This window comes from Fringilla coelebs (assembly GCF_963513975.1).
Source record: "Fringilla coelebs genome assembly, chromosome: 3".
Taxonomy (NCBI): Eukaryota; Metazoa; Chordata; class Aves; order Passeriformes; family Fringillidae; genus Fringilla; species Fringilla coelebs.
In genome coordinates this window covers 32,115,358-32,129,455 of record NC_140030.1, presented here as the reverse complement: position 1 = coordinate 32,129,455, position 14,098 = coordinate 32,115,358, and the positions used below count along the sequence as shown (strand labels likewise).

General features: G+C 39.0%; 1 protein-coding gene across 3 annotated transcripts in view; it reads right to left on the bottom strand.

Annotated features, from left to right (window-relative positions):
- Nucleotides 1-10,789: 10,789 nt before the first annotated feature.
- SENP6 (SUMO specific peptidase 6) overlaps nucleotides 10,790-14,098 on the bottom strand; it is a 73,151-nt gene continuing 69,842 nt past the window's right edge. For all 3 annotated transcript variants that reach the window (XM_084201633.1, XM_084201635.1, XM_084201634.1), the window contains one exon: nucleotides 10,790-13,280. In XM_084201633.1, coding sequence (XP_084057759.1) covers nucleotides 13,080-13,280 — 201 coding nt within the window. In that variant the 3' untranslated portion in view covers nucleotides 10,790-13,079. The remainder of the gene's footprint in view (nucleotides 13,281-14,098) is intronic.

The window sequence follows — 14,098 nt, the reverse complement described above, 5'->3', positions numbered from 1 at the left end:
GCTCACAGCCACCCCTCCCATGCCGCAGCTCTGCGTCGCCTCCCTGTCCCTTGGCTTTACCACGATTCATTCCTGGCGTCGCCAGCTGGTTTGTCAGCTTTCCCATAGCACCGTGCCTCTCTCCCCACAACAGTACACGAGCAGCACTATGACCCCAACTGTGCATGCAAACCCTCCTTGTTCTCCACCTGATGGTTCGTTCATACGTCTTTTGCTGACAAAAGGAAACAAACCAGTTAATACTTGAAAATCTTGTGTTTTCCTTGATTTTGCAGCCCTAGCTACCTTTCTTTAAGCAGCGTATATTTCACGACATCCTTTTTGAGTGTTTGGACAACACCAGGGACATTGTGGGTACAGCCAGTAATTCATAAATAATTTACATAAATTTCTTCAAGCCATAATTGCCCATTAGATATGATTGTCATAACAATGCCTTGGCCTCTTTTAGAGGATAAAGAGAAATCCCAGGGGCTCCTTTGGGGGGAACCTAGAGAAACTCAGGGGGTTCTGTCAAGGATCAGAGTGTGTGTACACATGGAAGGAAAATGGCAGCGCATTAGGTGCATGAGTAATCCTGCATCCTGGGCAGAGCACGGGTGGAGTTCAATCCTGTGTCCAGATTAACATTCCTACAACTCCTGAAATGTGCTGTGGACTTGTTTTGGTCTTTAAAACATTCCACTTGCCTGCAAAGTGGCAAGGTGAATTTGATGGTTGCATCTTCACTTGGCATAATTTAGAATGTTTGACAATTTGGAAAATCAAAACATTGTCTAACTTCTAGAGCATGGAAGCTTGTCTTTGGCATTACCTTTCAGTACTTTGTACAGTCAGCCTTACTTTTATTTGTAAAAGAGAGATAAGGATAACTGTTATCTGGGGAAAAAAGAAGTGAATGGACAAGTAAATGAAAATGTAAATTTGGTGACTGGCTAAAACCACCTCTGTTAGCAAAACAGGATATAATGTCAGGAAATCATCAACAAAATACTTCCAGTCTAAACAATCCAAGCAGTGCTGAGCACTATCTTACGCTCTGACGTGCCTCTCCCTACTCAGAAGAAGCATGTCTCTACTTTCTTCCCTCTTTTCTCCCTGGGAAATTTAAAAATAACCCAAGACACAGCAACATCTGTTCTGTGAATCTTCAGGGAAAATACAGGAAGACTCACAAGTGAAATCAGAGTGCAAGAACTTCAACCTAAGCAAAGACTGGGGGAAAGCGGAAAGAGAAAATAAGGCAAAACATGTTTTACTGTACCCATTGCCTGTATGTAAGGAGCATTTCCAGTTTCATTCCTAGGAAAATGGGATGAACCCCTGTAATTTCAGTCCAACAGGGACCTTTCAGAACACCAGGAACAGTGTGGATGGGTTGGAGCTGCCAAGCAGTCTTTGTCTAATAGCTGTATAAGGAGCAGATGCAGTTTGAGGCTGGGAGGGAGGGAGGGCAGAGTGCCTTTAGCATCACCCTGTTCCTCCCACACCTCGGTGCACCAGGCAGGGCAAACAGCAGTGGAGAAGCCTCCACTGCCAAGTGTAGCACACAGAGGTGGCGTGTCAGCACTGCTGGAACTCAGGGCAGGCTCACACAGTACACACTGCAGCAAGAGGGTCTCTTGTGAGGAACCAGAGCTATAAAAGCACCATCTTCAATGTGCAAACTCCACGTTCTGGATGGCCTACCAGGAATTCCACAAGCATTCCAAAGGCAGAAAGATCAACAATACAAGGCAGCATGACATTTTGACATTTGACATTCACATGAACCTCTTGTAGGCCTGCTGCAAAGAGCTGACGGTATTTCAGATGTCCAAGGTGTCTTCATTCACCCAGATATTAAAATGGAACATTTTAATATGAATCCAGGTTGTTATGGGTAGTAAACAGCATTTGCCATGTATTTTTTAAAAATATGTGTTATTGTAGGAACAGCCATATTTTGTCAGAGCTGTTGAATGGTAGTCTGGAAGAATGGACAGGTAAAGGATCCTGGATGATTTCTCAGAAAACCCTGAGAGGGTATTACATTTGTGTTCATAGAATCATGGAATGATTTGGGTTGGAAGGGACCTTACAGATCATCTAGTTCCAGCCCCACTGCCTTGGGCAGAGACACCTGCTTGACCAGGTTGCTCAAAGCCCCATCCAGCCTGGCTTTGATGAATGGCAGTTGAAAAGGATGGGCAGGTAAAGGACTGCAGGTGATTTCTCAGAAAACCCTGAGAGGATATAACATGTGTTTTCATTTCAAAGAATATTATACGATGTCCTACCTAAATTTCAATGAAAGTGAATTCTTGTGTATAACTCAGTGGATCAGACTTTAGACTATTCAATATACATTGGAAAAGGTAAAGGCTCTTATGCTTGCATTAAAACTTTCACTCCTGAGAGGGTTGTTCTTAAGTGTTTAGTATCATGACTGCTCAGTTTCTCTCCTCACGCTTTATGATGAGAGATGGATTGCAAAAATCTGGTTTGACATTGATTTCAAGCCTAGCCTTAACTGTATGCATCTCTCCAGGTGGAATGCTTGTGTTTGCATCATGTTGATATTAGCTAGCTTTCCCTGTGGATTCCACATAGCTACAACTGTTTTACACATCACATGTAATGGGTAAAGTTCTGCCTGTAAAAATGTCCATGGGCACTGACTTAAGTCATAGCTGATGATTTAATGTGAGGTCAGAAGTTCATTTCCTTTACACTGTTTTGTTGGCATACTCTAAGTGCACATATGTGATGTAATGACACTGTATCTGTGTAATGTGGTCATGGTAAAACACCTCACAGCTTGCCAGCAGCAACTCTTGGCATTTCCTAACAGCTGAGTGTTCTGGTTTAGCACTTAAATAGTCCCCAAAAATTATTTTATAGTTTTACAGTCAGTTTCTGATAAAAACTAAAGTCACTGGTTATAGAACAGTTTTGGACTTACCCATGCAGGGTTTGCAAATGTGGCTACTGAAGCTGCCAGCACAATTTATCTATTATTTGTCTGGATAAAGAATAGCTTGTTCATACATTTGCAAAAGAACCTTTCTAACTTGGCTCAAGGTTGAGCAGCTTATGTTCAGAGAAAGAACAAGAAAATTTGCTGGGATTTTAGCAGTAGTAGATGACGTTCCTTCCAGGATCAATCTTTGGTTTCTTTCCAAGCAGGCTTACACTAGATAAGCAGCATTCATTTCCTTATCATGTAAATTATTTACTGAAATAAATGTGTAAGTCTTATTTTATCTGCTCCCTTTTACTTAATGTTATGTGCACATACATAATTCTCCAATTTTGAGTAAAAAAAGTAGTGAAAAGATCCTTCCCCCCCCCCCCCCCCCCCCTCTTTCTGGCAGAGTTTACATAAATATCTATTTTGACTACACCTGAATATTTTTTAATATTCTAACTTTTCCATAGGCCTTCTGTATTTCAACAGCTTCATACAAGTTACAAAAAATTTTAGACATTATATTTTAAGGTAAGAGTTCCTATTTAAAGTCTTCCTGCTTCATTTCAATTTGTGAGTAGTTTTTTCTTTGACAACATGTTAGTTTAGGAAGATCGATGGTTTTGCATTTTCACCCCTAGCAATGTGTGACTGGTTTCTGAAGCTGTTTTTTGACTGAGAGTAAGTCTCTTGGACTGGCCCCATTTTTCAATTTCCTCTCCTTAAAGGATAATTCAATTAAGCAAATAGATTATTTTGAATTGTGGGTAGTTGCAGAGAACAAGGCTTGCATAAATAATAGCATGAAAGGAGGTAAGGAGAATCCCTGACATATGAGTTTGCAATCCTTCAGAAGTCCACTGTTTTTTGTTTTACTTTTGTGAGTGAATTCTTTCTATAAACACAAATGGTGAGGACAGGAAAATGAGATTACAGTACCCCAGCGTAGCTGGACAATATTCCTGGAGCCATCCCAGTGTTTGAAGACAGATGGATTCCATTCCTGGTAGAACACGCCCCATGTCTCTGGGGAAAGAATTTTCTTTTGTTTCTGCCGAAGCTTCTCTTTGGCAAAGATATCATGGGCCCACTCTCATGCATATTTAAAAGGAGAATGGGCCCCACTGGTTTAGATACATCATCTGGAGGACAGGGAGGAGCTCTAGTGTAGGAAAGAGAACCAGGGAAAAGCCACTCAGATAACACACAACAGCAATTACTACAGAGTTGGCTTCTTTTAATTTTAGCTTCCTGCCCCCACTCCCCCTCGATGCACTCTGTGATCACCTACATGGAATTCCTTTTCAGTGATGAACAGCAGCTGCCAATAAAATAACCACAAGTTCATCTGAAAAACAAAAGCAGCCTGCAGTAAATAGGTGACCTGTAGATGTCAGGAATAAGGCTGTCCTTCCTTCATGGAGCAGGGGCTACTCACCTGCAGTTAACTTCAGTAGGGATTCAGTACTGAGATCAGGTTACTGAGAGCTTCTCACACTTCTTAGCAAAGGGAATTCTGTGGGATTATTAACTAATTTGTAAATCTTTCTGTAAAAGCCACTGTTCATCTAGTATGTTCCTGAACAATTATGGCCTGTTAAACATACCTTAAGGACTTTTTTTCCATCCCATTTCAGACTGTTCCTTTCAGGCATTTTTAACTTTAGTTTTTCAGCTAGCCTTGGAAACGAAAAGATTAAGAGGAATAAGTAAGCCCCTTGAAATTCTAACACACCTTTGGGCAGGGAACAGAGGAGGTCTGGCAATAACCTAATTCACAAAATACGGGGGTCCAGCTGTAGCTCTCTAAGAAGCAAGAAAAGAAAAAATGTGCATGAGAAAAACGCTGAAAAGGAAGCTTGCTAGTGCTGCTAAGGTAGGAATGCAAAGCTCTTGCAGGCACCACCCTTCTGTCTAGCCTTCACTTATCACTGTAGGGTTATTATACAGAACAGAGAGGGTTTAATTTACATTGCTTGTTGAATAAATCCACTCTCAAAGATGTGAACTCTGTTGATGCTATCCATCTGGGCAAACCACGTAACAACCTTGCTGGGGGACCCCTGATTACTGTATGAAGGAATAATACTCTTTTGCCAGAAAAATAGCCTGCCAAAGCAGCACATTTTTTCAGCTCTCTCTGTTCCTTTGCAGCGCAGTTACACATGTGCTTGAATGGTACCAAAAGCACAGACAGACTCAAGTTGCTTCCCCATACCCTTCCCATATGTTGGATAACTAGATTATCTTGACCCTCACCCTGAGTGCTTTTCAGGTGGTGAGTAGCCCTTGAGCTGGGTTTGACAGACACACTTAAATTCCACCACCAGCTCTTCAACCCCTTGTGGCAGGACTTTAAGTGCAAGAAAAGGCAAACTTCACTGAGAAGTTAAACACTCACTGTAGCATGACGTTCTCTCCTGGCATGCTTATTTGGCCCAGAGAGTGCCAAATTGTCCAGTTCTGACTCAGTTACTAAATGTGCTAATAATCTGAATCCCCTATCTGTTCACAAACAGTTCTAGGAATTGCACTGCTACTCAAATTATTCCAGAAAAATAGAAGGTATCCAAACCTGTTGCATTTTGCTTTCAGTTGCTTATAATACCTTCACTAACCTTTGGCTGCCCAGTTTAAGCCTTTCCAAATCAGGTATTTGCTGCAAATTGAATGCTAGCTAAAATGCTTCTTCTTACACAGTTAAAAGAACAGTAACATGGTTTATACTTTCTAATAAAGTTGCCCAGAGACTTGTAGCATAGTTTTAAATTTGGCAAGCAATTTGTGTTTTATGCCAGTGCTGTGCCTTTTGCCAACAGTCTGGAAATGCAACCAGATGAACATGTGAACTTCTGATGAGCATCAGATGTGGGCTGGCCTTGACTCCTGTAGCTTCATTCTCAGAACAGCACACCTGGAACTGCAGCACCCCTGCAGCAGCACTGCCTGGTATTTCCTCTGCAGCATCAGCCAGGTTTGTCACACCAAGTACAGGAACTCAGAGCAAACTCACAGAATCATAGAGTGGATGGGGTTGGAAGGGACCTCTGGAGATTACCTGGTTCAATCCCCTGCTCAAACAGGGACCCTTAGAGCCAGCTGCCCAGGACCATGTCCAGACAGCTTCTGAGTATCTCCAAGGATGGAGATTCCACAGTCTCTGGGGCAACCCATGCCAGTGCTTGGTCACCTTCAGGGTAAAAAAGTGTCTCTTGATGCTCAGAGAAAACATTTTCTGCTTTGGTTTGGGTCCATTCCTCTGGTCAGTTTGTTACCAGCCTCCAACTAGATACTGCACCATGGATCACACCTCCAGGTTCAGATATTCAGCCCTTAATACATCTCACTGTCTGCTCATCCAGCACATACTTCCTCAGCTTCTCTGCTGATGAAGTTGGCAATACAGGATCATAGAGGGAAAAAGATAGCAGTGGCCTTTTTTCTGGAGTGTAGATAGAAGAACAGAGCTTAGAGACATGATAAAAGATTAACAGATGTAAGAGCCAGGAGAGACTGGGAGAAGAACCAGTTTACAAGGGATCTCATCAGGGGTTTGGAAGGAAGGAAAATGGCAAGGGACAAGTGATGATTGGGTAAAATCTGTAAAAACCACCAGAACAAGTTCTCCCCTCACATGTTTTCATCTAGGTAAGCAGGAAAATGACAACACACTATGACTGCTTATGGAGAAACAAAAATGAGAACTGTGGCATTAGTTCTAGGAGTGACCATCATATACTGACAATGGAAGTCAGAAAAACCAAAGTGTGCACAATGCAAAACACACATTAAGCAAGACAAACATAAGCACTAAGAAGGTAGAAAGCATCCAAAAATTTTTAGACAGTATAAGGAGTTGTAATTTAGCCCACTTCTGTGATCACACTTTCTTCAGATACCACTTCTTGCAACAGATGTTAAGTCTGTAAAGGAACTTAAAATTTCACAGTAAAAACAACTATGAGCTATATGATTTGTATTATTCATGAGCAAGAATTTTAGCAGTTTAGAGTAGCTTAACTTTGTTAAACTAAAATGCTTTTAATGTCTTTCCCTAACAGTTAACTTGCAATATGGAGATAATGATACAGAGCAACTCTGACTGAATAAGAGCAAAGCCAAGTTCACCCCACCTAGCATCTTACTAGCCTAGAAAAAATTTCAAGAAACTATGTGGACACACGGATGCAAGTGAGAAAGCAAACTAAAAATCAGGCTAACTATACAGCATTCAAGTTCATTAACCATGTATGAAAGATGGAGAATAACAAAGCAGAATGAAAAACTCACAAAAAGATGGTACAGTAAGGTGTAGAGCCAAAGATGAGGTAATAAATTCATCCACAGAACACTGTCCTTGGAAAACAAAGACCTGGTTTCCACAGAAGGAAAACAATTTTAAAAGCCATATGACTTTTTAACTAAATATTGCATTATAAGCTCTCCATACAAACACATTCAACACATTGTTACAGACATTTGCTTAAAAATGTCTTCTTGATTCTGGAACCTAAACATTCATTTGCAGTACAAATTTTGTTTGAAGTCTAGAAATCTCAGTGGTTTTACAGGATGGGAGGAAGCTGCGCAACTTCTCACGGCCTTTCAATGCCCTTTTGTAACATGGAGATATTACTACAATATTGTTTACAAAGCAGTTTAAGTTTCAGGACTGAGGATCCTTTAAGTAAAAAGCATACTCCATTTGTTTGCATTCCAGTACAATTTATGACCTATTTAGTGCCATTTTCTGTGAGAAACGCGCTATCTTGTAATAGTGCTCTTTTGCGGTTAGCCTGTCCTGACTTTTTTGTAATACAGAATTGACACACTATCTGCCATGTATAGTATGAAATAAATTTCCTGGCCTGAACATGCAAATATGAAGCTCTCTAGAACTAAAATAATTATTATTTTCAGTCTGCTACATAAACAGCACATTCATCAAGGCCAGGTTGGATGGGTCTCTGAGCTAGTCTTGGTCTAGTGGGTCTTAGCCCCACTTGGTCTAGTGGGAGGTGTCCTTGTGCACAACAGCCAGGTTGGAACCAGATGATCTTTAAGGTGCCTTACAACCCAAACCATTCTATGATCCTAAATCTTCAGATCCTAAAAACTTGAAATTCCAAACAAAGGAATTCCTGCGACTTCCTATAATTAATGTCATAGGTTTGGTCCAATGTATAATAATGTCCCTGTTCAGGCTACCACTGCATTTCTAACATACACATAAAGATAAGGAAAAGAGGCTAGTTTTTCAAAATTTAAGTTAGGAAGGAGAAGCCTGATGTAAACAGGCACTGTCACAGAGCTTGTTTTAAACATCTGGAAGACAATGGGGTAGGTTTGCTAACAGTTTGCAAACTACTGCTGTGAAATGACATTGGTATCTTCAGTTATAGTATATGTAGTTAACATCAGTATATGTGCAAAAGTAAACTAAGTTCCTAAACTTAGAATACAGTTCTAAACAGATACAGTTTTGTGTAAATAGTTGACAAATTTCCCTAAGGTATACCACTGAAGATATGTAACATGCTTTAATCTCTGATGTTAAGGCCAGAGTCTACACAGACTCTGCAGGCAGGAAGCTCAGGCTGGCTGGAGCACGATGTTTTTCCTCTAAGTGGATTCTCACAGTTTATGGGGAATAAATACTCAGCTGAGTCAAACTAGTCTGCTTCCCGTTACCCTTATCCAGTCAGCTTACAGTAAAAGAGAACCTGGTCCTGAAAGTGGTGATAGATACTTAAAAGTATTATCTGTAACTATGACCCTGTGCAAATGGACAGATGTATGATGTGGATTTGACTATTCTATTAAAATAAACCACCTATTTATACTGTACTTTCAGGCCTATTGCTGCAGATATACAAGAATATTTTATTTTAAAAATTGCAATAATTTTCTTTCCTGCCTCTGCTGAATTACTTACCTCATGTTTGTTTGGGTAAAGTCATATCCCAAAGAACTCTAGAGAGTTAAGTTTGTCTCATTTACTAGAAACTGGATACTTTTAAATCCAGATAATCTTCTGTTCATATATACTCATGTATGAATGTAGTTTATCTATCTTTTAAGCACCATGCATTGCAAATAGCACAGCTTACTCTCCCCCAGGTACATCAACTATGAATCTCACAGGAAAAAAAAAAAAAACCTAAGGGAAAAACAAACAAACAAATGGGAAAATATACACTAGCAAAGAAACGGGCTAGCTGTGTGAATCTAGGTTGTGGCTAGCAATTACTCTCAAAACTGAATGAAGACTCCCTAAGGAATGGTGTACATTACCCAGTTTCCTTCTGTAACCACAGGGCTGCACAACTCCAAATGCAAATTTGTTAAAAACAAGCAAAATGAAGGCTGTCAGATAACTACAAGAGACCACAGCTGCGAGACCAATCACCTTGCCGATTACACCCTCCCTTAACCAGACTGGAGCCTAGAAAACAGACATCTTTCATCTCATCTTTCAGCAGGCATTATTGAGTAAATTAGAATGGATTTACTTCAAAACTATGGTGGTGAGAGGTAAGTAAAATGGCTGTTGTCTCACTCTTACTGTTTCAAAACTGTGGTTTGTAACATCAGCTTCCCTTTGATTTCCAAGAGTAGATGGGGTAAGTAAAAAAACTGGGAGAAGTACATTTTGTGAACTCATTGCACAGAGGTTCTTTAGGGGTCCTGAGTATGCAGCACTGAAGAAAGACTTATAAAAAGTGTTGTATCAAAATAAAAATAAATTTTTTTATCAGACTCCAGTACCTCTCACTATTCCCAATAATCAAGACTGCAAGCATCTTTATACCTACTTCTGTTCATATGCTAAAATACAAATGTCATGTTATCAATGTAAAGCTTTAACCAGTGACCAAAAATAAATTCTATTTAAAAATCAGAGGGGAAAAAATTAATTTATAAATAAAGGAAACTGCTGCTGTTTGCAAGAGAAGTCTGGTATTTCAGTTTCCAGAGGTACTATTATTATTATTAACAGAAATTAAAAATCATACATCTTCTGATTTACTCATTTGCTATGCAAGACATGAAAAAAAAATGAAAATCAACACCATAATTTCTTCATCTGTTGTAAAGCTTGCTTGATTTTTCACTTTTTTAATGAATATTTTGGAAGTCAGATTCTTTCAAGACAAGAATGTAGTGCAATCTCAAAAATCAATTCTGTTCGAAGTCTCTAGTTTTTAAAGAGCGTGCTCAGTTTCTCAGCAGGAAAAATAGAAATACACAAGGGAGTACTTAGATGTCTCTTCTTCGTTTGCGGCTATCCTGCAAACGTGCACCACAAGTACATGCATTTTTTATGCCAAGTAATCTAAAACCTTAATAGGAATTCTTAACTGTTATTCTACCCAACCTGAAAAACAATACAAACAGATACATTTAATTAGGTGGCCATCTGATCCCTTACACTGCAGAATACAGTCAGGCTACTCCCTTAAGCAACAGTAAGCCTGAATCCTCTTAAGAAATATACAACATATACTTTCCATAGAGTGCATGTGTTGTCATGTAATTATTAAATACAATTATCGAGTCCCCACCCTACCAGCTTCCACTGAATAAATCTGATTCAGAAAAGGCACTGGTAAAACTTGTTAAGATTGCAAAACATTGCAGCATTGCCCACCATCATGTTAATAAAAAACACTTGCAAGCACATGCAGCAGTGAGCTTGTTAAAGCAAGTCAGGAAGGTCTTAAATAACTCATTCTTAATTCTGTAGGTTTTTTTCTATTAACGTCACATTTTATTAAAAAAATAAGTTTCCTATATTTAACATGTATATTAGCTTGCTGTATGTGACTGGAGATCTTGAGACCTTTAACATTGAATGATAGTAAATCCAACACTTTCTTCACAGCTTTGAAAGAGGGCAAAAAGGGAAGGAGGATGAAGGGGGGGGACAGGTAAGAGAAAGGAAAAGGAAGAAGCACCAGGCCATTCCCAGTAAGAGGACCAAGTAGTTCTACAGCATCAAGATATGAACCTGCATCACAAATATCAGAAAAAGGAAAACCACTGTAATGAAATGTGGATATATTCCATATAATTAAAACATACCATTGGGAAAGCCTAGACTAGGAAGGAATACATTCTACCTGCAATTGTCTCTCCTCTATTTCAAACAAATTATTTTTCCTTCCCTCTCTTGTATAAACTACTATTCCAGTATATCAGTTGCACTAAAGCCAGATACACAAGACCCTGTATTTCCACAATCTGGAACTATTTTATCCCTATTTTCCCCCCCTCCAGTGACAAGAATACTGGATAAAAACTTGAAGGAGGAAACAACTCAGAGGTGTGCACATTACAGATTTAATTTGTAGTCCAGGAAATTGCCCCCACATTCTTTCAACAAGAAAACTGCAGGAGTCATTTCTAACAGAACACATATATGTGGTACTTACATAATCTCCATGGGGCCCAGGGTTTATGCGAGAGAAACCAGGGAATGAACAACTCCCCTAGATCCCACAGTTACCTGTACAAAAGATGAGCAGCCCACAGTTGTATTGCTCTATGTGCAACCACTCTGCCTTGGTGAGAGAACCCCCTGTAAAAAGAGGTTGTCACAGAGAGTCCTCTGTGCAGGAATGCCCTGGAAGTAACATCATTAGCAGCTGCACTTTCAGGGTTTAGTGAGAATGAAAACTCATGGAGGCCATGAAGCACTACTGGGTTAGACTTGGATGTTGTGTACAAAAATAAAATCTCAAGGGGCCCAGAGTTCAGATAATGAACTCTCTGCTGCTTCTCTTTGGGAGAAGGGAACTGTAAACGACACTTCCAGTAGAAAAATCAGGAGTGAAAATATTATCTGCAAAGAGAGATAGAAGATCCCTCTCTACTCCCACAAATTCCTTCCTGGGAAGTGACACTTTCTGGTTCCCCTCAAAGATATCTGTATAAGTAGAAAACTGGAGATACATATATTCTTGCACAAATCTTTTCTTACTTTCCTCACTTCAATGACAAAGCCTTTCTAGAACAGGGATAAAAGGCTACATTTGCAGTTTAAGCAACAATGACATTTCAGATTGTTGTAAAATCAAAATACACTGGAAATATCCAAGCAAGTCCCTACATTAGTCTGATGCTACGTAAAGCCAAGAACAAACAAGCAAGCAATGAACACTGGTATTTTGGTTTTTTGCATGGATATTAGAAAAAATAGTAATCATACACTTTTTTTCTTTTTAAATGTTCATTACTTAGATAAAGCACATATGAATGTAACATTCAGAATTGTAACATAGAAAATGTAATGTGGGCAATCTGCTATTCCAAGTACACTTACCAAAATACAATTTTATAATGAAGAAAGTCTCAAAATACACCTGTACAACAACTGGGATCCACAAAATATGATTTAATAGAGTCACTCAAGATCACTTCATTGAAATCACTTTTATAATACTGTTTGAAGAGTTTACCTCTGATCAAAGAGCACTCTCCCCCTTTCCCTAGCCTGTCCCACTAAAGCAAGGGTGGAATTGTAACTGCAATGCATATCTTCTAAACCCTCAAATGTGAAGCAGTCCTATGAACTATGACACTGCCTACACTTAGATACTGGGAGGATGGGAATCACCCTCTCGGAGGCCATGGTACATTGAGACACTTACCCATATTATTGTCTGTAGCGCAAGCAGAATAATCTTGTAAAGGGCAACTAAATAGGGTCAAAATTTGAATTAATTATCTCACTACCAAATCATTCCCTATATGTTACTTAAGCATGTAACATTAAAACTTAACTGAAAAAGAAAAAGGTAACCACTTTATCCTATATTTTCTTTATTTCCTTTATGTTTAGAAGTTGCTATTTAAGTTCTATTAACAGAAATACATAACAAAAGCTCCCTATCAAGTGGAAAAAAGTAATTACAAATGCTGAAAAAGTTGGCCTCATTAACATATGTACAGACTCACTTAATACACATCTTTGTGGGAATTAAACCATTTTATGACACACATTTATACAGGCATTAAACATTCCCAAGTAACTTTGAGCAGAGAACACGCCAAATCTTTAGTCTGGGCAGACAGAAATGTTGATTTCAGTTTTGATTGTGGAGCTAACATGCAACAGATACAACATTCAGTCTGAGCTGTTGTTGGTAAGTTGCTCTGTCTTTTCCTGCAACATTGAATTTGGGTCTTTCTGTCCCTTCTTGTCCTTGTTTTGCTGTTCCTGGAGCGTCAGGATTATTTTTCGTATTTCTTCTCTTTTGGTTTTCATTCTTGGGCGTGGAAACCAGTCTGTTAAGTTCATTGGTAGCTCAAAACTCAAAATGGGATTCTGAAAAAGAAGGTCATTTGGATATTACAGTAAAGAGTTATAACCTAAAAGACTGAAGAAAACTATAGTGAGGAAAAATACATTCCTCCTCACTTCATTCCATGAGCATGGAAAAAGATCTCTATGTTTTGTAAAAAAATTAAAAAATTTCCATGTTTTGTACATGTATAACTATGGTAAAATCAATCAAGCTTCAGTATGTTACAGACTAAAATCCATCCAGATCACACTCCTGATTATAAGAATGCCTGAACAATCTACTGTGTTGGCTACAACTTTTATACTACGCGTTTGTCTGCATAAATGTATGAAACTCTTCGAATTAAAGAAAAAAAAAAGAGTGAGTGAGAGAGAAAACTACTGCAAAGATATAGGACATTTTTAAAGCATCAAATCTAGAGCTGATCAGGAGTCTGAAACATTTCTCTTCTTATAAACAGGCTTTAGAATCATGACCAACTAGGCAAGACAGATTTAGATTTCACCCTAGAAAGCAAAGCTCCTGCCTAACACCAACGCTTACTATACTTACATTCTATTTTCTTGCTAGGTAACATTCATCCAAATAATTATGATAATTATTATTATGAAGCATTCTCTACTCCTTTTCAGCGATACTGTACAACAATTCCATCCTAACCAAATGCCAAATGACAATCTGGGGAACAGTCTGTCTCTCAAAGAAATTCCTCCTTTTCTGTACTCCAGTTTACATCATCAGGGCTCTTTAAGAGTGAATTACATTCACCACTGAGGTAAGCTTAGCAAAGCTGCTTGTGAAAAAAACTAGCGACATTCTTCACAGGAACATGTCAGTG